Genomic DNA, 27,681 nt, shown 5'->3' with positions numbered 1-27,681 from the left:
CATGTCGGCCATCCTTTAAACAGACTCACCACAGAGCAGGACAGCGCAGCCTGGATAAGGGGAGTCTGCTATTAGCTCTTTGAGGTACACAGGGAGCTGCTGTCAGTATATACAGTGAGTACAAAGGGAGTGGCTGTCAGTATATACAGTGAGTACACAGGGAGCTGCTGTCAGTATATACAGTGAGTACACAGGGAGCTGCTGTCAGTATATACAGTGAGTACACAGGGAGCTGCTGTCAGTATATACAGTGAGTACACAGGGAGCTACTGTCAGTATATACAGTGAGTACAGGGAGCCACTGTCAGTATATACAGTGAGTACAGGGAGCCACTGTCAGTATATACAGTGAGTACAGGGAGCTGCTGTCAGTATATACAGTGAGTACACAGGGAGCTGCTGTCAGTATATACAGTGAGTACACAGGGAGCTGCTGTCAGTATATACATTGAGTACACAGGAGCTGCTGTCAGTATATACAGTGAGTACACAGGGAGCTGCTGTCAGTATATACAGTGAGTACACAGGGAGCTGCTGTCAGTATATACATTGAGTACACAGGGAGCTGCTGTCAGTATATACAGTGAGTACACAGGGAGCTGCTGTCAGTATATACATTGAGTACACTTACTAAGGACGGGTTCACACACTGTAAAACACCGTCTGTTTTGTGAATCGGCCGGATGAACTTCATTTGTGTTGAATTGGGATGCGGGCGCATCTGTGGGCGCCTGCATCCCAATTCACCATAGCACATGATGGAAAATGCGGCCGGAGCTGCGCTTTCCATTGTGTGAACTGACAGTTCTGTGTGGCTGCTATTCAAAGGCGGAAATATCACTGGTGCAGCCCAGGCCAATAGAGGGGCCCACCAGGCTCAGACTCTAAAGTGTCAGCTCAGCATGGTGCATGTCTGTAGTGGGCCCCCAGGCGGTATCAGTACTTGGGAAGTGCGGGCCCCTGCTCCTGTGGGGCCCACTTAGTGACTGGATGCTGTGCTGGAGCTGGTTCTCCTCTCTCCTCCTCTCCCTCTGCAGGCTGCTGCTGCTGACAGCCCCTCCCCCTCCTCTAGTCCACTGTCCAGCATACCTTGTGTGAGGAGGAGAGGAGAGAGCATGTGATGACAGGGGCTTGATCCTGCAGGGTTATGGCTGCCAGGGACAGGACTGTGAAGAGGAGCAACAGCAGCAGCAGCTCTGACAGTGAGTGCTTATTGTCAGTGTGTCCGTCAGGCTGCTGGAAGTTGTAAGATAGAGGTGGACTGTGTAAGAGAAATCACAGAGCCCCCCATCCTCTGATGCTGATGTTTGATTGTAAGTTTATGCCTTTTTTTGCCAATAACTGTGCCCCTCTCCCCCTTGCAGCATGTTTGTTTTTCTCTTTCATCTCAACCGTAAGCAGCCACATACAGTACATGTCTCCCACCTGTGCAGCCATATACAGTACATGTCTCCCACCTGTGCAGCCACATACAGTACATGTATCGCACCTGTGCAGCCACATACAGTACATGTCTCCCACCTGTGCAGCCACATACAGTACATGTCTTCCACCTGTGCAGCCATATACAGTACATGTCTTCCACCTGTGCAGCCACATACAGTACATGTATCGCACCTGTGCAGCCACATACAGTACATGTATCCCACAGGTGCAGCCACATACAGTACATGTATCCCACCTGTGCAGCCACATACAGTACATGTCTCCCACAGGTGCAGCCACATACAGTACATATATCCCACCTGTGCAGCCACATACAGTACATGTCTCCCACCTGTGCAGCCACATACAGTACATGTCTCCCACCTGTGCAGCCATATACAGTACATGTCTTCCACCTGTGCAGCCACATACAGTACATGTCTCCCACCTGTGCAGCCACATACAGTACATGTATCCCACCTGTGCAGCCACATACAGTACATGTCTCCCCCGTGCAGCCACATACAGTACATGTATCCCACCTGTGCAGCCACATACAGTACATGTCTCCCACAGGTGCAGCCACATACAGTACATGTCTCCTACCTGTGCAGCCACATACAGTACATATCTCCCACCTGTGCAGCCACATACAGCACATGTATCCCACCTGTGCAGCCACATACAGTACATGTATCCCACCTGTGCAGCCATATACAGTACATGTCTCTCACCGGTGCAGCCACATACAGTACATGTCTCCCACAGGTGCAGTCACATACAGTACATGTCTCCCACAGGTGCAGCCACATACAGTACATGTATTCCACGTGTGCAGCCACATACAGTACATGTCTCCTACCTGTGCAGCCACATACAGTACATGTATCCCACCTGTGCAGCCACATACAGTACATGTCTCCCACAGGTGCAGTCACATACAGTACATGTCTCCCACAGGTGCAGCCACATAAAGTACATGTATCCAGCTTGTGCAGCCACATACAGTACATGTATCCCACCTGTGCAGCCACATACAGTACATGTATTCCACGTGTGCAGCCACATACAGTACATGTCTCCCACCTGTGCAGCCACATACAGTACATGTCTCCCACCTGTGCCCCAACAGTGATTAAGGGCCCATCTGTTCTATCCCCTGTTAGTGCTGCTCTGAGGTCACTTCCACACTCTCAGCTATATACTCTCAACCCCCATACAGCATCCTGTATAATATAATGCTGCAAACACTACAACTCCCAGCATTTACTGCAGTCTGCAGCCCTCAGGATGTGCTGGGATTTGAAGTACAAATGAGCAGACAACACAAGGGGGGAGATTTATTAAAGGGTGTAAATATACACCTGGTGTAAACTGCCCACAGCAACCAATCACAGCTCCTCTTATATTTTACCAGAGCTGAAAGCTGAGCTGTGATTGGTTGCTGTGGGCAGTTTACACCAGGTGTATATTTACACCCTTTCATAAATCCCCCCCAATGGGTTGTCTGCTCGGAAACTACAACTCCCAGCATTCTCTGAGAGCTTCATAAGTGTAAGGCATTCTGCGAGTTGTAGTTATTGTTATTCCGGGAGTCGTGGTCACAGATACGTCAGTACAGGATGGGACAAGGTCAGCACGTCGCTTCTGATGTGTCCTTTATTTGGGTGCCCCCCATGATCAGTTCTATTGGCGGCCACAGGTACCCCAGTCCCAATCTGAAGCCTGCACAGACTGTAGTACAGTCCTCTAGTGGGCCCTGGCATCTGTGCTGCGCTGTAGGGCCCTCCCGAGAAACCAGGACACATGTACTGGATACCCGGGCATTCATATGTGTGGAGAAACAAATAGGTTATGGGGGCCCGAACACTTGATTTTGCACCGGTGCCCTCTGCAGTCCCTGTCCGCCCCTGCTGCTATTCAATGAATAGCGACCACCCCAAATCGACATGTCAGTTTTTTATGCGGCCGCTAGGAATCCCAGCCTTAGTGTACACTATGGGGGACATTTATGAACGGTCCGTCAGAGGCGTATGCTGCTGTCAGTAAGTGCAGTGAGTACACAGGGAGCTGCTGTCAGTAAGGTGCAGATTTGCCCCCTCTCCCCATGGGCGGACTGGGGGAACTTGGGGGGGTGGGGGGGCGTGGCCTCCTTCCATGCCTCATTTATCATGATTTACACCTAAAGCATGATCCAAATCTACACCTGCTTCCAGCAGGTGAAGATTTAGTACGCTGGGCGAAGGTTCGGGTGCCCGGCCAGCGTGATTTACTAAGAGGCGTGAATCCTGGCGGGAAAAGGGGGCGGGGCCTTATATAAGTCTTATATAAGCCATGATTAATAGAAAAGATACGTTGTTTGAACTTAGCCTAATACAGTACACTGAACTGTTTTACTATAAAGTGCTGATGATGTTCTAAACATGATGTTCTGGAAGAAGGGAATATAGACAAGGGAGATCTATGAGGTGCCGAATATTTCAAGCATGAGAGAAGCTTTGTGAGTACATGTCTGTTTTCTCCTGGTAGCGCCTGATACTCCAGATAAGTAAGGTCAGGGTTTTGGAAAGGGCTGCTACACTTGCAGAATATATCTGATGAACACATAGGTAGGGGTAGCTGAGGATCAAAGGCCTAATGCCAGTCTGCTGCTTGTAAAGCCCAACAGTAACGGGCAGAAGGGATTCTTTTAAGATTAGTTTCTTTTTATTAAGCGCTGGAATGTTCTTCTGTGATACCTGATACTGGAAGTTGTGTAATAAGCACAAGAGAGTAATATACTGCACCAGGCACTGGTTTTAGCTTTGCAAAGTAGTTTTCCTAGCAAAAATGTTTTTGTACACCTGCCCCGCTTCATAATTTTTTAGTCTAATTAATAAAAAATGTGTAAATTTAGTGTTTGCAGGCTTTTATTTGCCCTAAGGTAACAAGTGGCAGGTGTGCTACGTAATGGCTTGAGACGTGATGTCTCAAACCCCTTCATCCATTCAGCGGCAGAGGCAGGACTCCGCTAAAGCTGCTCAGTGACTGGATGGGCTTGAAACGTCACATCTCAAGCCACAAGAGAAACAGATCGCTGATCTCAGGGAAACCAGCCAAACCATAACACTGGCAGCTGCTAGTGAAAGCGCTCAATGCAGTGAAATCCTAGGTGCATTGCCACCTGGAAAACATGATTATGCAAAAGAACCCATGGAGACTCATTGAAGAGTCTTGAAACACAGAACTAGCCAGATATCCCTCCAGGAAGGACCCGGCCAAGGGGTGGCTCTTGTAGGGAAACCACCAAAGCCACCATATTAAGTGGCCCTTTAACTCCTACATGCAGAGGAGATATGTATGGGGCATCAGTGGATGAGGAGGGGTTGTAGGCTGAACAAATATCTTGTATATATGCCCATCTTAATGGACATAATAAGTTGGAAAAGATTACATATATATATATATATATATATATATATATATATATATATATATGATATAGATATTACTTAAATGTAGCACATACATATATGTAATAGAGAACAAATGTGCTGTTTTTAATTAAGCAGCTTAATTCATCCCTATTATTCTAATTACTTCCTGGTTTCCTCTCTGAACTGTGACCCTGTGGTTGCTATGCAACAGTGCAGACACTTTCCCACAATCCCTTTTGCTGTATATAAAGTGAAAACCAACTGACAGTACTAATCAGAAAGATCAGGAAACATGGTGTAAAGTGAAACTGGCTCAGTTGCCCCTAGCAACCAATCAGATTCCACCTTTCATTTTCCAAAGAGTCTGTGAGGAATGAAAGGTGGAATCTGATTGGTTGCTAGGGGCAACTGAGCCAGTTTCACTTTACACCACGTTTGATAAATCTCCCCCTATATGTCTAGAACAATAGATTTTAAGAAATGCTTGTAAATTTGGAATATTTTTGAAATGGAAGGTATATTTTAAGCTTGTTTTTTTGCCAGAATTGCCCTTATACATGAATCCTGGTAGTGACGGCTCCTCACAATGCTTAGGTGTTACCTCGGGGTAATTGAAGCGCATGTGATGGCACATGATGTCATAGTGCGGCCGAGAGGAGGCATTGTATCCTTTCACTCTATGAGCTTGGAAGGAACTCGGATAGTTGAATTGATACTTGAAAGGCAGAGCGAAAAATAACCCATTACGGTCACCATATCGGTGCAGAAGGTTCAATATGGTGCTGCCAGCTGTCTTGTGCGTCTTCAGAAACATGACATGCCGTCTAGGTTGGCACGTCCGGTGGGAAGGCTGGGGCACCGCGGTTATAAGGCGCAGAGGAGATATTTGTTGTGACCTAAAGACATGAAGACAATGTATAGGGTATCAGTATAAGCAATAAAGGCTGTATATATATATATATATAGTATATATATATATATATATATATATATATATATATATATATACATATATACAGTATATATATATATATATATATATATATATATACACACACACCACCTTATCTAGCACAAATTATGCCCATCAAATACATCAACTCCTTAAACATTACTGGTACATTGAAAACTCCAATAGTCCATTCTTTATCTACACTAGATTTTTGATCTTCTATACATCCTATGTATGTTCTCCTTCTTTGATACCACCATGCCTAAAAGACTACGTATCCGAGAGGTTTCACTATATATCTGCTAATGAATATATATATATATATATATATATATATATAATTATTATTTACTGTATTTATTTATCTATTTGTTTTTATTTCAAAGTTTTTTCATATTACACATATAAAATAAACAAATGTATCAACCCACAAACACAGGCTATAACAAAACAAAAATTCACAATTGAGATTTGACAAGCAATATTAGAGAATAAACTAGTTGGCAATCAATTAGAAAACTAATGAATGAATATATTGTACATTGTCTACTACTGTTTGTCTGATTCCTCTGGTGACTTACCACCCCCGTATGCCGCCTCTCATTATTCTAGCCGGTACTTAGGGATCTAATGGTTTCTTTCCTAATTACATTAATGCAAATGTGGCATTCTACCTGATTCCAGACCCCCTCTCCTATGTCTTCCACCCCCCATGTCTCTTATGTCTCCCCATCTCCTGTGTCTTTTCCCAGATCTCACGTCTTCTGTCTCTCATGTCTTCCCCGTCTCTTATATCTCCCATGTCTCCCTGTTTTCTGTGTTCTACACTTCCTATGTCTTCCCCCATTTCCTTCATCTTCTGTATTTCTTCTGTCTCCTGTGTCTCCTTTTTCTCATTTCACTTATCCTGTAAGGAGTTTCCCCCGAAACGTGTTATTATTTGTGCATTAAGGGCCCGTTACACCGAACGATTACCATGTAAAAAATTGTTATATCCTTTGAAGTTAAGCGATAATCTTTCCGTGTGTATGCAGACAACGATCAAATAACTAACGGAAATTTGTCCATGTGTCATTGAACGTTTCTTTTGAGCTGACCCTAAAATCGTTGTTAATTCTTTGGTAATCGTTGGCAAATCTTTTGGTGTATGTACACATTGTTGATTTGTTATAACAATCGTTCGTATTCTGTATGAACAATCATAATTGCAGTTGTAACTAACGACTATCGCTCAGTCTACTATGGTGAACAACTTGAGGTTCTTCGCAAAAGCGTTTGTTTGCAATCATTTATCGTGAATTGGAGAAAACGAAAATCGCTTCATCTAATCAGACCCTAAGGCTAAGGTTTCAGTCACCAAGACTGCTAGCTCGAGGCTTGTTTTCTCTTATTCTTCATAGCTCCAGCCTAATCTTCTGAGAACAATGGATAGGGGTGGCAAAAATCAAGCAAGCCCAAGAAGCCTCCATGCACTTTATAGTATGAGGTGTATGATACCTTTATGTCTCCACTGTCTCCCGTATGTCCCTTGTCACGTCTATCTCTCCGGTCACTTCTATCTCTCCGGTCACTTCTTTCTCTCCGGTCACTTATGTCTCTCTGGTCACTTATGTCTCTCTGGTCACTTCTATCTCCATTGTCACTTCTATCTCTCCGGTCACCTCTATCTCTCCGGTCACGTCTATCTCTCCGGTCACTTCTATCTCTCCGGTCACGTCTATCTCTCCCCTTCTTCCTGTCTCCTAAGTCTCCTCTACCCCCTTTACTCATCCTACTTTCTCCCATCTCAAAGCATGGCAGGCATAGGAGATGGGAGGCATAGAAGATGGAGAGGACATAGCAGGCATAGGAGATGGGAGACATAGAAGATGGAGAGGACATAGCAGGCATAGGAGATGGGAGACATAGAAGGCAAAGAAGACATAGCAGGCATAGGAGATGGGAGACAGAAGATGGAGAAGACATATCAGGCATAGGTGATGGGAGACATAGAAGATGGAGAAGACATATCAGGCATAGGAGATGGGAGACAGAAGATGGAGAAGACATATCAGGCATAGGAGATGGGAGACATAGAAGATGGAGAAGACATAGGAGATGGGAGACAGAAGATGGAGAAGGCATAGCAGGCAAAGGAGAGAGGAGACATAGAAGGCAAAGAAGACATAGCAGGCATAGGACAGGGAAAACATAGAAGGCAAAGAAGACATAGCATTCAAAGAAGATAGATGGTAAAGAAGACATAGCAGGCATAGGGCAGGGAAGACAAAAGATGGAGAAAACAGAGCAGGCATAGGAGACAGGAGGCATAGCTATGTTTTCCCTGCCTTACCTTTATGTCTCCTATCTCCTATGCCTGCTGTGTCTTCTCTATGTATGTGTGTCACATACATCTTCTCGACAAGTACAATTGCTTACACCTATACCATAGAGCAGCATGATTTACTTACTGCCCTATAGATAACTCTGGGAGGAAACACTAGATGCAACCTCAGAGTCAATAAATAATGGACTATTCCCACTGTTTATATAAATGTTCTCCTCGTGTGTGTTGGAAGCATTCTTGCCTGCCGGGTACGAATACCAAACATTTAGGAAATATTTTAATCCTGGGAAGCTTGGAAAGACGTGGTCCCATGGGGTCATCTCCTCAGAGACGCTCCATGAGACGTGGGAGACAGTGAATCGCAGCTGGTAAGATGTCCTCATTTGGTGGCAAGAGACATCAACAACGTAGGGACCACGGAGAGTAGTGTTCACCAACCTGTGGGTCACCAGCTGTTATATAACTACAACTCTCACCATTACTACAACTCTCACCATTACTACAACTCTCACTATTACAACAACTCCAATCATAACTACAACTCCTATCATAACTACAACTCCCATCATAACTTCAACTCCTATCATAACTACAACTCCCACCATAACTACAACTCTCACCATTACTAGAACTCTCACCATAACTACAACTCCTATCATACTACAACAACCACCATTACTACAACTCTCACTATTACAACAATTCCAATCATAACTACCACTCCTATCATAACTACAACTCCCATCATAACTACAACTTCTATCATAACTACAACTCTCATCATAACTACAAATCCCATCATAACTACAACTCCCATCATAACTTTAACTCCTATCATAACTACAACTCCCACCATAACTACAACTCTCACCATTACTAGAACTCTCACCATAACTACAACTCCTATCATACTACAACAACCACCATTACTAGAACTCCTACCATAACTACAACTCCCACCATTACTACAACTCCCATCATGCCCTGCACCCTGGCATCTGGTTATTTTCTTTGCCTATTAAGCTTTCCATAGAACTTGTGTGTTACCCTCAAGGTTTCTACTTGCTCTCAAGGAATTTAAAGGGGTTATCCAGCATGGCCACTTTTCCCCCTCTCTTGTCTTCAGATTGGGTGGGGTTTTAAACCCAGTTCCATTGAAGTAAATGGAGCTTAATTGCTAACTGCACCTGAACTGGAGACAAGAGAGGGGGAAAAGTGGCCATGTTTTTTTTTAGCGCTTGATAACCCCTTTAAAGTGACTCTGTACCCACAATCTGTCCCTCCCAAACCGCTTGTACCCTCAGATAGCTTCTTTTAATCCAAGATTTGTCCTGGGGTCTGTCCGGCTGGTGATGCAGTTATTGTCCTCAAAAACAACTTTTAAACTTGCAGCCCTGTGCCAAACTGCCGTGGCCTACAGTGTCTGTGCCCTAACCTTTCACCACCCCTCCGTCCCTCCTCCCCGCCTTCTTTATCATTAGGAATGCCCCTAGAACATTTTATCCTGTCTGAACATTGCACAGGTGCCTTAACGATCCAGCCCATGTGCCGTGCTGACACAGCTGAGGAATAGGAGACAATCTGCCTGGAGCATTCCTAATGATGAGGAGGGTGGGGAGGAGGGACAGAGAGGTTGTGCCAGCCTAATGCACAGACTCTCTAGACCACAACAGTTTGGCACAGGGCTGCCAGTTTAAAAAATGTTTTTTAGGAAAATAACTGTATCACCTGCCGAACGGACCCCAGGACAGATCTTGGATTAAAAGCAGCTATCCGAAGGCACAAGTGGTTTGGGCAGATTGTGGGTACAGAGTCACTTTAAATCTTATTAAGGCTGAAAACCCTTTCCTGCTCACAGCTGAGAGCTTGATACAATGTGTAAGTGTAGAAAATGTCTGTATTGGGGAACATTGTCATAAGAAGGGGTGACATAAAGGGAAAGAAAGACATGGAAGTCAGGGGAGGTAGAGGGACATAAGTGGGTTATGGAGACCCATAAGAAGATAGGAGGCATGAAAGACATGGGAGGCATTGGAGGCAGGAAAGACAAAGGAGAAACAGAAGATATAGGAAGCAAAATTAGCATAGGAGACATTGGAGGCAGGGAAAACAGGAAAGGAGGCATAGGAGACATTGGAGGCAGGGAAAACATGAGAGGCATAGGAGACATTGGAGGAAGGGAAAACATGAGAGGCATAGGAGACATTGGAGGCAGGGAAAACATGAGAGGAGGCATAGGAGACATTGGAGGCAGGGAAAACATGAGAGGCATAGGAGACATTGGAGGCAGGGAAAACATGAGAGGCATAGGAGACATTGGAGGCAGGGAAAACATGAGAGGAGGCATAGGAGACATTGGAGGCAGGGAAAACATGAGAGGAGGCATAGGAGATATTGGAGGCAGGGAAAACATGAGAGGAGGCATAGGAGACATTGGAGGCAGGGAAAACATGAGAGGAGGCATAGGAGACATTGGAGGCAGGGAAAACATGAGAGGCACAGGAGACATTGGAGGCAGGGAAAACATAAGAGGAGGCATAGGAGACATTGGAGGCAGGGAAACATGAGAGGCATAGGAGACATTGGAGGCAGGGAAAACATGAGAGGAGGCATAGGAGACATTGGAGGCAGGGAAACATGAGAGGCATAGGAGACATTGGAGGCAGGGAAAACATGAGAGGAGGCATAGGAGACATTGGAGGCAGGGAAAACATGAGAGGCATAGGAGACATTGGAGGCAAGGAAACATGAGAGGCATAGGAGACATTGGAGGCAGGGAAAACATGAGAGGCATAGGAGACATTGGAGGCAGGGAAAACATGAGAGGAGGCATAGAAGACATTGGAGGCAGGGAAAACATGAGAGGAGGCATAGGAGACATTGGAGGCAGGGAAAACATGAGAGGCATAGGAGACATTGGAGGCAGGAAAAACATGAGAGGCATAGGAGACATTGGAGGCAGGGAAAACATGAGAGGAGGCATAGGAGACATTGGAGACAGGGAAAACATGAGAGGCATAGGAGAAATTGGAGGCAGGAAAAACATGAGAGGAGGCATAGGAGACATTGGAGGCAGGGAAAACATGAGAGGCATAGGAGACATTGGAGGCAGGGAAAACATGAGAGGAGGCATAGGAGACATTGGAGGCAGGGAAAACATGAGAGGCATAGGAGACATTGGAGGCAGGGAAAACATGAGAGGAGGCATAGGAGACATTGGAGGCAGGGAAAACATGAGAGGCATAGGAGACATTGGAGGCAGGGAAAACATAAGAGGCAAGAGAGGCATAGGAGACATGGAAGACAGGATGCAGGAAACACATTGGAGACATGGGTACTTGGAAGTTGGGAATACAGAAGGCAAAGGAGATGGGTGAGACAAAACAAAACCTTTGTAAACCACGTGTATTACTGTTCCATGACATTAACCACAGAGGCCCGATTATCAATATTACATGCTCAGTCATTCTCTCACCTCTTCGGGAAGTGTGTCCCCAGGATCTGAATAGTGAATCCGATGGCCATAAGAACTATGAGGCCAAAACCCAGGATTTGTATACTGCAGATGTGACTTAGCCTCATTCTCCTGTAGGGAACAATAAAATAACAGTATGAGATCAGATATCAGCTCCAGGTAATGGGGTAAGAATGATAGAGTATTAACCTCAGGTCCGCACTCCCCAGAGGCTACATCTTAACTTGTTTCCCATCTACTATGGAATCCTGCTTGGCTTTTACGTCTTGGTTCATTTTGGCCTTGAGCATGGGAACATTTTTTAGTTGTTTCCCCTTTGAGAGTCTCTGCCTTGATCTCTGCTGTAGGACTGTGACTGTGTATTACAGTTGTTGGCCCTCTCCCGAATGCCCGGGCACAGCCGCGCGTCCTGACGCTCTCGATGAGCAAAGCTACGAATCCTCTGTATATAAAGAGGGTCTCAGAGGACAAGCTGTAACATAGACCCAGCCCCGCACTGCACTTGGATCGAAAGACATCCCCATGTATTGCTACAACTGCCATAAAATTCTCTCACAGTCGTAGCTTTATCATGACTGTTTCCATTTGGATAATATAGAGAAGGGTGTATAGGAGAGCTGTGTCTATATGCTTGATTCCTTAATGGTACCACTTTCGCCTGAAATATTGCGTGCAAACAGGATCACAGCGTGGGGTGTTTTACTTACTACTAGAGATGAGCGAGGCAAATCATAATTAGCTGCGATTGCACTGTTAATTCACTCGTTCTGCATAAATTCACCCCCCCCCCCCCAAAAAAAAAAAATATTGGCCGCACATGCTGTCTGGAGTGTCACTGGGTGGGAGAAAGGGATTAACCATAATCCCTAGCACCTGTCCAATCAGCTGCAGGCCCCTCTGTGATGTCAGCACCCCCCTCACCTTCTATATAAGGAGGTTCGGTAACGGAGGTGGCCAGTTGGTGGAGGAGAGACCTGAATGGCAGCAAGCAGTTACAGCAGAGCAGGGAGAGACTAAGGGTCCTATTCCACGGAACGATAATCAGATCGATTATGGAATAGAGACAACGATCAGCCGTTGATCGTGTCATCGGCTGATCGTTTATTTAGGGTCAAACCTAAAATCTGACACTCTGAAACGCGTATGGCTAAACATTATGCTCCCACACATGTGCAAGAGCAAGTCCTATACACCATTTTAACTATTGGGGCTCAACTTATGCCATTTTCTCCAAACAAACTGCTGGTTATACCTGAATATTGCTGCATCAGACACTGACAGCAAGAGGACGGTGAGAGCGTCCAGAGCGCGGCCGTGCAGAGTGTGTGAACTGCTACTGCCACTACACAAGGACGCATTGCCACAGGCCGCCCTGATGGCTTCTGCTGCTGTATCTCCATTGGGACCACAGCTAGGGGCCACAACTATGTGATTGCATCTGAACTACTGTACACAGCAAGCTCCGTGGCACATAGCTGCCTTATAATCTATAGCTACTCTGCCTATTGCTGTTCGGACATCACCCATTACAGACTTAACCCGCAGTGCTGGTACCTTTACTCATTTATCCAAATATTCATTTATTTATTTTCCCGCCAGGGCCCGGCGGCATTTTTACTAGTATCTTTGTCCTTTTATTGTACTTTATTGTTTCCATGATCATTATATGTGATTTTATATATTCTAATTAAATCGGCATTTTATATTGTAACTTTATTATGTTTTTTATTATTATATCACATAGGGCTGCTGTGACTTAGAGGACTATATAATTTCTTTGTACTTATATGCCACTATAGGTAGGGGCAGACCATATTTTAACCTCAGTCATTTGCACTTAGACCTGTGAGCTGCGCCACCTCCCCCCCTTTTATTCTAGAAACCACTCAGGAACAGCCCAGCACCAGTGAGGTGGAGCCGAGCAGTGAGCCACCCCCCAAGAACCGCAGACGTCGCTCATCGGGGTGGCAGTTCTTTCGTGTCGGTGATGGAAGAGACAATTCTGTCACCTGCAACATCTGCCATCTGGGTCGGGGTTTGGGTTGAAATCACCACTCATGACAAGATACAGACCCAATACAGATATGAAATATCAGTATTGGGTCTGTATCTTGCCATTGCGGTGAGCACATTTTGTGTTTCTGTGTGTTTGCAATTTCAGCCATAGCAGCGTGCTTCTGCCTAGTGTGAATGGTGTTGGTAGGAGAGCTGACCAAATTTGTCTTTTTTGTCTGTATTCTCACGACTATGTTTCACAAAGAGGATATTTACCTTCTTGTTAAACATGGCCGTGAGGTTCCAACCCTGGCACTTGTGCCAAGGAATCTTACCATTCATGTCTCATTTTCCCAGACATGTAGGGTAACTGGACCGATACTGTTCTTGAGGGTTTTTAAGATATCACAATAGTCCTTAGAGCTCGCACAATGGTTCCTGATAGGGTACTTGTTATGTGACATTTTAATTGCTCTTGTAATTTCTTGAGTGCTTTAAAGCTATTGGAAGGGTTCTTGATGGGGTATATATTACAGAGGATGGTGTCCTCTAAACATGATATAAGAAACCTTTAAAGCTACTACCAGCAGCTGTCTGTTGTTGAGCGGCAGGTTATCCTGTCTCATTCATTCACGAATGGTTGCTTTTTGGTTTCTGTTGCCTAAAATCCTTGACGGATATGCAGGTGTATTTCTGCCACCTTTCAGTACTATGGGGCGAGAGGATAATACACAGGTCAGTGGGTAACTACCTAGTTCAGCACTGAAACTCTTATTTCTCAAAGTCTATATAGTACTAACAGACATAAAGATCCACTGATGGTTTTATGCAGCAGCCCTGTAGGGACATGTGAATGCATCCTAATGCCAGATTAACACGCTATAAAAACAGCAGCTGTTCTGTGTCTGTGATGTTCACCTGGCCAGTACTGCAGCACCGGCCAGGTGAACATCACTTCATGTAAATTGGAATGCAGGCACTTTTGGGTGTGCCTGCGCTCCAATTAACAAAGAAAACAATGTAAAGTACGGCCGGGAGCCACACTTTACATTGTGTGCACGGGCAATATTACGTCTCAAGTCCTGTCTGACAAGTGAGCGGCCAGCACTGGAGCCAGGGAGGTAAGTGGACATGATTGTTTTCATCCACCCCATCCCCAGCGATACTGAAAAAGGCCTCCCGCGTAGAGTACTCCTTTATGTTACCTACTTTTTAAGCCAGATTTATCATGTGCGATTTTATAGTTTTTGTGCAAACAATTGCGCAGCAGTACTCCAGTCAGACCCTGGTGTCGTTTTTCTAGCTAAGCTGCTAGCCCAAAAAAGTGTAAAAATACTCCCTGCACCTTTATGTGGCCCATCCCAGAGCTGTGTTTCCGCCTTCACCCTGTTTTGACCATTTACAGAGCTCTTGAAAACTGTAAAGTTCTAGTGACAGGAGAAGGGGGCATTTTTACTTTCCTCAAAGAAGCAGGAACGCCTTTCATTCTGACAGCAGTCTCTGCTCCTCTACTGTAAGTAGTGGTGAGTTATGCTATGCTCCTGACTGTTCTTACTGTGCATTGCCACTTAAAGTGATACTGTTCTTCTGCACCAACAGCTAGTGTCTTGGCTGTACATTTCTAAAATACTAACACTAAGGAGGAAAGTCTTTTAAACGGCACTTCTGTGTGGTGCTTGCAGTAAGAAAAAAATTCCAGCGATATTGTAAAAGTTCAATCTCGGCACTCACCATAATGCTTCATGATTTTTATTGTAGAAAAAAAATCCCTCACAAGTTTCGGCGTCATGCCAGTTGAGCAAGGCTTGAAGCCGAAACGTCCTGTTGCTGTTGTATTTTGTGGTGGATTTTTTTCTACAATAAAAATCATGAAGCATTATGGTCAGTGCCGAGATTGAACTTTTACAATGAGATCGTCACTAAAACATAACATTTATCAGCCTTAAAATACTATACACAAAATCAAAACATAAAAATAATGCATGGGGTTGCAATCTAAACTATGTCCCCAAAGGCATCTCAAAAAGAATAGAGAGTCTTTGTCAATGGTCTAGTATATACAAGACAAAAATTCTCAAAGGCCCTCTTCACCAGGAAATTACCCCAACGCGTACCCCAAATCTAATGACCTTGCGTAAACATAAGCATGGAGCAGGGCAGCCGCCAGGATATATGGATGGAGCTCCGTGTCCACAAGGAAACAGATATTATACAGAATCACATAGTTATGCGTAGATGAGATTCTGAGACACAAAAACAACAACAGTCCACAAAATATTGGGATCTAAATCATCCAGATGGTATGGAGCAGATCATAGGTCCGTGAGTGTAAAAAGGTGCACTCAATAGATATACCAAATATACACCAAAGCCACAATAGACCAAAAATAGACTCAAGAATCGCTGGAGCCACTCACTCAGATCCATCCGTCCAGCAGGATGTCCTCTGTGCCCTAACGGGATGCTTGACTGATGGGTCTGAGGAACAAGTGTGTGGATTACATTCCTGGAATGAATCGGGAAGAGGGGGGACTCAACGGCCAATAAGCCCCGCCTCGGTGACACTGTCTCAGGACACGTTTCAGTATCTGGTTCTAATTAGCAAAAAAAAAATAAAAATCTTTAAGAAGCCTAAAAGTGCAATACGGAAACACTCAGACTGCAGAAATGTTTCAAAAACCTGTTGAAAAAAAAAAAAAAGCATAAAAGCAAGGTTTTCCTCTTTCCATGTGCGATGGATTATAGCAATAAGGAAATTCATTTTGAAGATGATTAAGGAGGTCTTTTTTTTTTTTAGAAGAGGCAGATTTGATCATTTCAAGGATAAGCCTGAAATAGTATCTGCTATGAATTCAGAAACTAGAAGCAGATTAACTGATGGCTATTGGCTGCTTGGTATTCTCCAGACATCAGGAAGTTGACTTTAAAGAAAACTTCTGACGTATCAGAAGTTTTGATCAATGGGGGTTCCAAGGGCTGAGACCCCCCCCCCATCAATCACTAAAGCAAACAGTCCACACTGCGCTCATTTGCTTCTATCAGCTCCACTTGGGTCTTTACGGATATTCAGAATAAGTCAATAGAAACTCGCTAAAACATTACAGTTTTGTTGCCTTATGCAAATTTTTCTTCTTCTTGGTCCAAAAATTTATCATTTTTAAAAATTCACAATTCTCAATTTGTAAAATGACAATTCTTTTAAAAACAAAATTAGTTTTTATAATGTTTCAAATTCAGAATACTTAATTTAAAGCCAAAAAGAAGAAAATTTGTACTTTTTCAAATTAAGGTTGTCATATTTTTCAAATGGTCAATTAAGGCCAATGATGGGGAACCTTTGGCCCTCCAGCTGTATCAAAACTACAATTCCCATCATGCCTGGACAGCCAAAACTTTAGGTTTAGCCGACCAGGCATGATGGGAATTGTAGTTTTTGCAACAGCTGGAGGGCCAAAGGTTCCCCATCCCTGATTTAGGCTAAAAAGAAGAAGAATTGACTTTTAGCCTAAGGCTATGACCACCCAAGCTTTGACCACCCAACTTTTTTTTGCCGGTTGACGGACAACATTTTAAAACAACAGCTGTTATTTCACAAATAACGGCCGTTGTTGTGAAATAAAGCCATTATTTGGGCGCAAAATGACAGGCGCCCAAAACAGACAAAGTCAAACGGGCAAAAAAAGATATTGGCGAATATTTATCAAGGGCTTTGCACCTCTTATTAGGTGAACAATTGGATTTCTCCCCCTTTTTTTTTGTTTAAAACCTATTTATGAACTAGTATTTTTTAAGTGTGTCTTTTTTTTTTTTTTTTTTTAATCTGCCTGGTTTGAGTATCAACCCAAAAATTTACATAATCCAGGATTTGTGCCCAATTTATCATTTGCAACTTCATAAAAAGTTGCACAAAGTAGTGAAAGCCTACGTCTAGTCAGTACCTGGTGAATTTGTGTGTGCAATTTTTTGCAAATATTTTGCAAATATTCTGAGAATAATCCCAAATTTAGTAAAAGTTTGTTAAATTAGTCCTATTAAGCTGGGTAAAAAAAAAAACCAGACAAATACTCTGTAGAAAAATCACACATTTTAGACGCAATAGTAAATGTCCCCCTTTATGTGGTCGTAGCCTAAAACTGACTATTGTGAATTTAAAAAAATAAATAAATTACTTTGTGGAAAATGTGGAAGGATCGCCAGAAGATTTTCACACGGCAATGTTTAGAAACCTTCACACTTTTATCCCAATATTCTTGTCAAAGTTCCAATAATCTGCTCATTCCGTGTAAATAAGGCCTAAGGGGTGGATAAGGGGAGGGGGGTTGTTCTTGGGAGTCGCAGCCAGATACCTCCCTGTGTACAAAAGGATATATATTTTGGAGGCAACATAACACAATAGATTGGAACGGGGGGGGGGGGGGGGGGGCGCAGAGTTAAGAAGATACATAGTACCTTTCATATATTCTTCTGTGCTTCCATATTATAAAGAAATGCTTTAACTCTCAGGCTCAAAGTGTCAAAGAGGTGTCCCCAAGCCCCTGAAGTGCTGCAAACTAGAATGCGTCCTTGCTTTACAGGCGTTACAGCCCTCAGCACTTGGGGGTTGGGAAGAGTTAAAGCATTCTTTTAGAAGTTACTTCATTTTGTAAGGGAAAAAAAAAACCTCTTGACATGTCATTCAGACACATCAAATACTGTATTTTAATTGGTCGGGGTCTTCTCTCCATCTCTAGACATAGTGAAGAGATAACCCTCAGCGTTGACTATCCTCGCTCGCTTTACTGTTTTCTGTAGCGTCCAACTTTCTCACTTTTACAACTTCACATGGGATTAGCCAGCTGCAAATTTTTGACATTTTTTTTTCTTCAGTAACTACCCCCCCCCCCCACCCTTTTTCCCAAATGAGATAATTTTTGGAGGACGGAGGCGAAAGCTGCGAATGACCATCTGTGAGGAGGTGGGGAGTGATGCAACTACAAGACGAAGCAGCATTCACACTAAGGTCTGAGATCCGAGCGCTCTAAGGGAGGGGTGCTGCGTACGCTTAACGAGGCGGCTCAGGATGGAGCCGGTTACTCATTGACAAGTTTAATTGCGAAGTAACATACAGTATGCGGCCGTATGTTATAATAAACCCCCCTCCTCTGTGATATGTAGGACATCAATCTCACTCAAGAACAGCTTCTTGTCCCCTTCTCAAGTGCTCTTTTCACGGTCGAAGCTTTTGTAACAAGGAACTGGTTTTATTAGCAGGAAAACTTTTCCCGGTAAAGTGAGTGTTTTTGTAGTGCGGATGCCCTTTATAAGTGCTACTTGTGTACAGTCATTTTAATGAGTTTACCTAATGGGACGTGTTTAATGTCTGGTTGTAGAAGGCCAGAGCCGCCCTCCAGCGGGATTCATGATATACAATCTGCATTAGGGGCAAGAGACAGACGACTGAGGGGCTGTGTGCCAAAACAGCATGCGGACCACCTGTAACCTACATAGTCCCATCTTTAGAATGAACGTGAGAGAATTTTCTTCTTTTTTTTCTCTATAAAATAGGCAAGTAGTGTTTATTCCGCTAGAATGGATAAGTAACATCCCTGGTGGACTATGGCAGTGAATGAGTTAATAACATCCCTGGTGGGCTATCACAGTGAAAGGGTTACTGATAACATCACTGGTGGACTATGACAGTGAAGGGGCGATGTGGAGAGCAAGCAAGCGCCTGTCAGGTCAGCGCTCGCTTGCTCCTCATTCCCCTGACCGCTGCCGGTGCTATTACACATGGCGACAGCTAGCGAGGAGGAGCAAGAGCCGGGGGGGAGCTGCCCGGGCGATCGTCTGGGCAGCCTATAGGAGGCAGCGGCGGCCAGCTGCCGCCGCTCCTACTGTGCGGGGCGACAGCAGCAGATTGTTGGCGCTTCAGCCTGTTGAAAGACAACGATCAGACAACATCCCTGGTAAACTATCACAATGAAGGGGTTAGTGGTAACATCCCTGGTGGACTATCACAATGAAGGGGTTAGTAATAACATCCCTGGTGGACAATCACAATGAAGGGGTTAGTGGTAACATCCCTGGTGGACAATCACAATGAAGGGGTTAGTAATAACATCCCTGGTGGACAATCACAGTAAAGGGGTTAGTAATAACATCCCTGGTGGACAATCACAGTAAAGGGGTTAGTGGTAACATCCCTGGTGGACTATCACAATGCAGGGGTTAATAATAACACCTATAGTGGGCCAGGTCAGTTGGAGAGTTGACAGTAACATCCCTGGTGGACTAGGGCAGTGAAGTGGTTAGTGATAACATCACTGTGGTCACTGTGAAGGGTCAAGGGTAACAATACTGGTGAGCTAGGGCAGTAGAAGGATTCATGATAGCATCTCTGGTATTCTAGGGTAGTAAAGGTGTTAACTTTGTTAATGGACTATTACAGTGAAGGGGTTAATAGTAACAATCCTGGTGGGCTAAGGCATTGATACAGCTGAAGTGTCTCAGTAAAGTGGTAAACTATAACATCCCTAGTGTTCTGGGGCAGTAAAAGGACTGACAATGAAAACCATTTTAGATGATCCAAGCCGCCTAGTGAATGAGCACCGATCTCTTTAATTGGAACTTTTAATTGGTGGCCCTATTACATTGGCCCACGTGGCTAATAATCAAGCCATGTTATATACATCTGTCATGGCAGTAGAAGCGTTGACTATAGCATCCCTGGTGGTCTAGAGTAGTGCAGGGAAGGGGTATACTGGTTGTACATAAGACTGTAGTGCTTCTTCTCATTCCCCCATCTATGGCTGTACTGCACATTAACTAGCAGCCAATCACAGGGCAGATCATGTCATATAGCCTCTGTGATTGGCTGTACAGAATGATGTATTGTCTGTGTAATCTATGAGAGATCCTTTCAGTGTTTGTGCAAAAAGGCCAAAGAAGCGGGGTACTTGTCCTTATACACCTTGTTCCCGGGGACCACCGCCAGACCACCATGTATGGCCTGAGAGTCTGCAGAAACACCGGCCCACCAGGGACGGACTGCGGCCAGATCACCATGTTGATCACCACAGATGGACAATCAAACACAAAGATGAACATGAGGAAACATCATCAATCACTACAGAGCTGGGTCACTGGGGTCAAGTCTGCAAGTGGGGGGAGTGAATAGGCAGGGCATGTGGGAATAGTAGTAATATATATCTATATACTCAGAGACATATTTATTATTACTGTATGTAATGCATCTTAACTATATCTAGCAATTCATAGTCCAACTTCCACAAGTCACCTACTAGTCGATCCTGCCATAACCTGACCAGCCCAAAACTATGCAGTAGCCCTGAAGGCAAGTGGCCTCTGACCTCTGGCTCCCCCTATTCTGTCCCATGATAATTACACAAATGTGAAGCCAAGATTGTTTCCAGATGGGAAATCAGAAAGGACACGGGTGGCTGAGAGAGCAGGAGGCGAGAGGACATAAAACATGTTACACAATAGTTATACGGGTTACACAGTACACTGCAGACTACATCAACTATTACACTGTACTGTCTATTATCTATCTCCTATCTATCTATCTATCTATCTATCTATCTATCTATCTATCTCCTATCTATCTATCTATCTATCTCCTATCTATCTGTCTATCTATCTATCTATATATCTATCTATCTATCCATAATCTATCTATCATCGATCTATCTATTGTCTATCTATCTCCTATCTATCTGTCTATCTATCTATCTATCTATCTATCTATCTATCTATCTATCTATCATTTATCTATCTATCTATCTATCTATCATCTATCTATCTATCTATCTATCTATCTATCTATCTATCTCCTATCTATATATCTCCTATCTATCTACCTATCTATCTATCTATCTATCTATCTATCTATCTATCTATCTCCTATCTATCTGTCTATCTATCTATCTATCTATCTATCTCCTATCTATCTATCTATCTATCTATCTATCTATCTATCTTCTATCTATCTATCTATCTATCTATCTATCTCCTATCTATCTCCTATCTATCTATCTATCTATCTATCTATCTATCTACCTATCTATCTATCTATCTATCTATCTCCTATCTATCTGTCTATCTATCTATCTATCTATCTATCTATCTATCTATCTATCTATCTATCTCCTATCTATCTATCTATCTATCTATCTCCTATCTATCTATCTATCTATCTATCTATCTATCTATCTGTCTGTCTGTCTGTCTGTCTGACTGTCTGTCTGTCTGTCTGTCTGTCTATCTCTCCCTAGTTCCCATTCTCCCTGTACTGTATGTGTGAGCGGTCAGGTATCTATCTATCTATCTATCTATCTATCTATCTATCTATCTATCTCCTATCTATCTATCTATCTATCTATCTATCTATCTATCTATCTATCTCCTATCTATCTATCTATCTATCTATCTATCTATCTATCCATCTCCTATCTATCTCCTATCTATCTATCTATCTATCTATCTATCTATCTATCTATCTATCCATCTCCTATCTATCTCCTATCTATCTATCTATCTATCTATCTATCTATCTCCTATCTATCTATCTATCTATCTATCTCCTATCTATCTATCTATCTATCTATCTATCTATCTATCTTCTATCTATCTATCTATCTATCTCCTATCAATCTATCTATCTATCTGTCTATCTATCTCCTATCTATCTATCTATCTATCTATCTATCTATCTATCTATCTCCTATCAATCTATCTATCTATCTATCTCCTATCTATCTATCTATCTATCTATCTATCTATCTATCTATCTCCTATCTATCTATCTATCTATCTATCTATCTCCTATCTATCTATCTATCTATCTCCTATCTATCTATCTATCTATCTATCTATCTATCTATCTGTCTATCTATCTCTCCCTAGTTCCCATTCTCCCTGTACTGTATGTGTGAGCGGTCAGGTAGCACTCACCTGTCTGGGTGTAGTTGTGGAGGTGTCTCTTGTCCTCAGTTTATTGGGTTGCAGCCCGGCGTCCCTCTCCCTCCTCTCTTACAAGTCACAATGTGTCTCTTTCTTTTGTTCCTCATTTATCTCTGCTCTTTGTCCCTCTCGCTCACCCTTGATAATGGGATGGGGCCTCTCTTCTCTCATTCATACACTCCGGCCTGTCTCAGAACTTTCTGCTGCGCCTGCCCTATATCTGAGCTGCTCCCTCCTGGTGCTCTCTCAGTCTCTTCTCTTCATAGTTGACTTCACTCACTCTCTTTCTCTCCCTCCCCTTCTGTCTCTATCCCTCTCTATCCCTCTTCTCTCTCTCTCTCCTCCCTTTGCCTCTGATTTTCCGCCCTCTGCTTCTTCTCTCCGTCTTGTTTGCCTCTTTAGCTTTTATCCCTGCTTCTTCTCCATCTGTTCTTCTCTTATCCCTCCTTTAGTTTCTCCTCTCTCCCTGTCTCCTTCTCTCTCTCTCATTGAGTCCCCCCACCCCTTCACCCTCTCATTTTGTCTCCCCCTCCTCTCTCTCCCCTTCTTCTTTCTTCATCTCTTCTTACTTCTCCATCTGTCCTCAGAATTCTTTCCTAACAAAAGTGCTATTTAGTGATCCTGCTGTTATTCACCAGGAGACAGGAGGAGGAGGAGGAAGAGGAGGGAGGTCCAAAGAAGAGAGAAAGAGGAGAGTGTGCTGTCTGTATGGGGGAATCTCATTCCCTGGGCACAGGAAACTTCCTGACTCCTGATTCAACCTGAGGCAAAGAAGACAGAGAGACAAAAGTCTAGAGAACAGGGGCGGGAGAGCTCGGAAGGAGTCATAGACACTTCTGTTATTCCCACCGGGGTTATCGGAGGCATCGCGAATATTTTCAACCATCAACTTGCTCTTCTTATCCGTAGACATCTAGGTGTGAAAGATGGCGGACAATATCGATTGTTGGGCACTTTGATACAACACCTTAGAAACCTTCTCATGGCTCAGAAACTTGGAGAACATCATCTCACGTCCTTCCTATAACTGACCCACATCCTCCCAGTAGATCCCACCGATTTCCAACCTATCATTAATGGGAGTATTGGATTTCAACCTGTCTGATCCTAATGAACGTGCTCACCTGAGTACACTTACCAGGGGAAGGAAGAGTGTGGGGAAGTTAGGGTCACCAGCTATGTCATGTCTTTACAATTTCTATGTTAAACTTTTAACTCTTTAGGGGCCAAAAAGTTTTGGGGGTTCTTCTTTAGTATAGGACGGTGAAGTCATGTTGTAGTCATGTCTTGGCCCCCTTGTCTATGGTGGTCATAGGACCACATCTGTGATCACTCTAAGGGATTGTCAGAGTCACTTCCTCTGGTGGACCCAAAGTACCCCAGGCAGCCGTTCGATGACATATCCAAATAACTGCGCCTCTAATACAAGTGAGCACTTCATAGCTCCACAGCCTGAACCTCATGATCTTCATATACATAGCGGTTTGACAGTATAGCTTTTGTGCCAAAGCCCAGGAGTCTCCAGCTACGCCTCTGGTTGGAGACGTGCCATGCTTTTAACTCTACTTGCGTAAAACTTTTTATACTGTCTTGGTTTTAACTTCTTCCCTGCTTAACTGCAGATGGTAGCAGCAATGTTTTTTTTTTTTTACTCATACTCCTAAAGGTTATCCCTAGTACAATATATATCAGAAACTTGTACATATAATGTTTCTTCACTTGCAATAAATTGACCACTAGAGTATGCCTCCTCTTGGTCCTCCATCGGTCAGTTGTAATCTATGGAGAAACCTGATAGTAAGTGTTCACTTTCCCTACAACGCCACCACAGGGGAAATTAAGAACTACATTATGTCCATAGAAATCAATGGGTTGCCTGTGTAATGCAAGACAGGTAATGTGCTCCAGAGTCAATAACCAAAAAGTAGAAACAGGCGGCAGTATAGGTAAATACAAGCGGCATATACGTGATACAATGTCTGCTAACAGTCTTCTGTAAAAGTGGACTCAACAAGTGGTGCGAACTCCAAAAAGCAATATACTGTATAGTCCAATGTAAGCACATTTCAAGAAGGAAGAAAAGAATGGGTTGCACTCACTGAAGGAATCTTCATAGGCTTTATTTCTTCATATCAAACGATAAAAAACTGGACATAGTGCAAACATGGACATAGCAGACGTTAGACAAAACAAGATGGTGACAGACTGTTTCGCGCGTAGCTGCGCTTCTGTGGACCTCCCCCTTCCTGGAAGGGGGACATGGGTAGAAGCGCGGCTACGCGTGAAACAGTCTGCCACTGCCTTGTTTTGTCTAGTGTCTGCTATGTCCATGTTCGCACTGTGTCCAGTTTTTTATCGTTTGATATGAAGAAATAAAGCCTATGAAGACTCCTTCAGTGAGTGCAACCCATTCTTTTCTTCCTTCTTGGAATGTGCTCCAGAGTCACAGATGCTCTTCGTAGCAACTTTCAACCCTGGATCCTGAACGTAGAACCCCTTTTAGTAAAAGGCATGAACAGTTTTTAAAAGTTGATGACTTATACTTTAGATAGGTCATCAATATTAGATTAGTGAGCTACAACTCCTAATACCCTTGTGATCATCTGATTGATGGGGATTCATTGCCTCTTCCATGGTTACACATACTCCCTTCCTGCACCTGCCATACTTTTAGTAGTGGTGGTGCAAGGAACTACGGCGTGGTTCTGATCACTCCTCCTATATATTCTTTGCCGTTTAAAATCATTGTGTGGCTCCAGTACTGTAGAACTCTCCCTAATATTCACAATGTAAGCAGCTGGAAGTGGGTGGAGCTACAGTGTGATTGACAGCTGTGCCTTAAGGTAAGATATTGGTGCACAAAGCTTATGGCACCATGATCCTCATCATCCTATCTTCCCCATTATACAGGACTGTGGTAGGTTTATGATGTTTTATAGAGCTGATAGCTGCATATTCCAACGAACTGGTTTGTGTACAGCAGGTACTCTCACACCTTTCATACTTGCTGGATCTTGTATCCGAGTATGTTACTGCAGTATACATCCTGTTCCTCAATGTTTAGACCTCTCTAGGCCTCTGTTTGGAAATGTGGTGAGCGTCTCATAAAATTTCACCATGTTCACCACAGACGCCAGCATCTAAGTGTAAGAACGTGCGCCCATAGTCTCATGAGTTCATGTGGTGCACAGAGGATTAGCTGTGCGCTGGATATGTGAGATTATGGGGCTAGGCCTGGTGCTCAGATTTCAGCCGTGGAGGCCAAGTACCAAGCTGGTGTGTGCTGAAGGTGCAGCTTCTAACTCAGCAGTGTATGAGGTTACATCGGAGGCTCTAATTGTTTCCAAAAACAGAACCACTTTTTCATGGTTATCGATCTAAGAATATCAGCTGTCAGTGACACATCTCCCTGTGTAATAGGACGAACATGCGTTGGCTGATCATATAGAATATTGATCTGGGAATATCAGCTGTCAGCGACAAATCTCCCTGTGTAACAGGACGGACATGCCTTGGCTGATCATATAGAATATTGATCTGAGAATATCAGCTGTCAGTGACACATCTCCCTGTGTAATAGGATGAACATGCGTTGGCTGATCATATAGAATATTGATATGAGAATATCAGCTGCCAGCGACACATCTCCCTGTGTAATAGGATGAACATGCATTGGTTGATCATATAGAATATTGATATGAGAATATCAGCTGTCAGCGACATATCTCCCTGTGTAACAGGACGGACATGCCTTGGCTGATCATATAGAATATTGATCTGAGAATATCAGCTGTCAGCGACACATCTCTGTGAAACAGGACGAACGTGCGTTAGCTGATCATATGGAATATTGATCTTAGAATATCAGCTGTCAGTGACACATCTCCCTGTGTAATAGGACGAACATGCGTTGGCTGATCATATAGAATATTGATCTATGAATATCAGCTGTCAGCGACACATCTCCCTGTGTAATAGGATGAACATGCATTGGCTGATCATATAGAATATTGATATGAGAATATCAGCTGTCAGCGACATATCTCCCTGTGTAACAGGACGGACATGCCTTGGCTGATCATATGGAATATTGATCTGAGAATATCAGCTGTCAGCGACATATCTCCCTGTATAACAGGACGGACATGCCTTGGCTGATCATATAGAATATTGATCTGAGAATATCAGCTGTCAGCGACACATCTCCCTGTGTAATAGGACGAACATGCGTTGGCTGATCATATAGAATATTGATCTTAGAATATCAGCTGTCAGTGACACATCTCCCTGTGTAATAGGATGAACATGCCTTAGCTGATCATATAGAATATTGATCTGAGAATATCAGCTGTCAGCGACACATCTCCCTGTGTAACAGGACGGACATGCCTTAGCTGATCATATAGAATATTGATCTGAGAATATCAGCTGTCAGTGACACATCTCCCTGTGTAATAGGATGAACATTCCTTGGCTGATCATATAGAATATTGATCTTAGAACATCAGCTGTCAGTGACACATCTCCCTGTGTAACAGGACGGACATGCCTTAGCTGATCATATAGAATATTGATCTTAGAATATCAGCTGTTAGCTACACATCTCCCTGTGTAACTGAGTATGGGTGACTGACAGCTGATTGCATGAAGGGGCTTTGTGAAGATTCTGAATCAAGTGCTGATCACTGATATCGGTGCTCATTTACTGGCTAACTGCAATACTAACCAATGGACACAACCAATGGACACAAGTGGCACTTTTTTTTCCTTTTCTCTTTAATAGCAAGTATCTCCTGTTGGCTTTCCAGTCTTAGAGCTCTTGTCCGCCTGTCTGTATATGCACGTGTAAATAAATCACTTTGCAGAAGTTGGCGAGTGCCGGGATTTTTCCTTTTGATATTTCCTATTTGGCCCAGGCACCGCTTTTCATCGGAGTGCCGACCTTTTCCAGATCATATTAGAGCTCTTGTAGACATACCTGATCCTGTCTGTAATGGGACCGATCTTACCCGCAAGGAACACCGATCCGATCTGTAAATGAGTGCTGATCTCTGTGATCGACGTTTGTTTGTAGAGCCTTCACGCTGTGTGATTAGTGGTGCGGCCAAATCTCACGAATGATCACTGGATC

At 43.6% G+C, this 27,681-nt stretch overlaps 1 protein-coding gene across 1 annotated transcript in view; it reads right to left on the bottom strand.

The window, feature by feature from the left end:
* The window catches only part of GAL3ST4 (galactose-3-O-sulfotransferase 4), a 29,509-nt gene extending 6,214 nt beyond the window's left edge, over nucleotides 1–23,295 (bottom strand). The window contains exons 1-3 of the mRNA XM_069948451.1: nucleotides 22,542–23,295; nucleotides 11,595–11,705; nucleotides 5,443–5,737 (exon numbers count right to left, since the gene is read on the bottom strand). Coding sequence (XP_069804552.1) covers nucleotides 5,443–5,737; nucleotides 11,595–11,701 — 402 coding nt within the window. The 5' untranslated portion in view covers nucleotides 11,702–11,705; nucleotides 22,542–23,295. The remainder of the gene's footprint in view (nucleotides 1–5,442; nucleotides 5,738–11,594; nucleotides 11,706–22,541) is intronic.
* Nucleotides 23,296–27,681: the final 4,386 nt, after the last annotated feature.

The sequence above is a fragment of the Dendropsophus ebraccatus genome, chromosome 1 (assembly GCF_027789765.1).
Source record: "Dendropsophus ebraccatus isolate aDenEbr1 chromosome 1, aDenEbr1.pat, whole genome shotgun sequence".
NCBI classification, from domain to species: Eukaryota; Metazoa; Chordata; class Amphibia; order Anura; family Hylidae; genus Dendropsophus; species Dendropsophus ebraccatus.
This window is presented reverse-complemented; position numbering and strand designations above follow the sequence as displayed.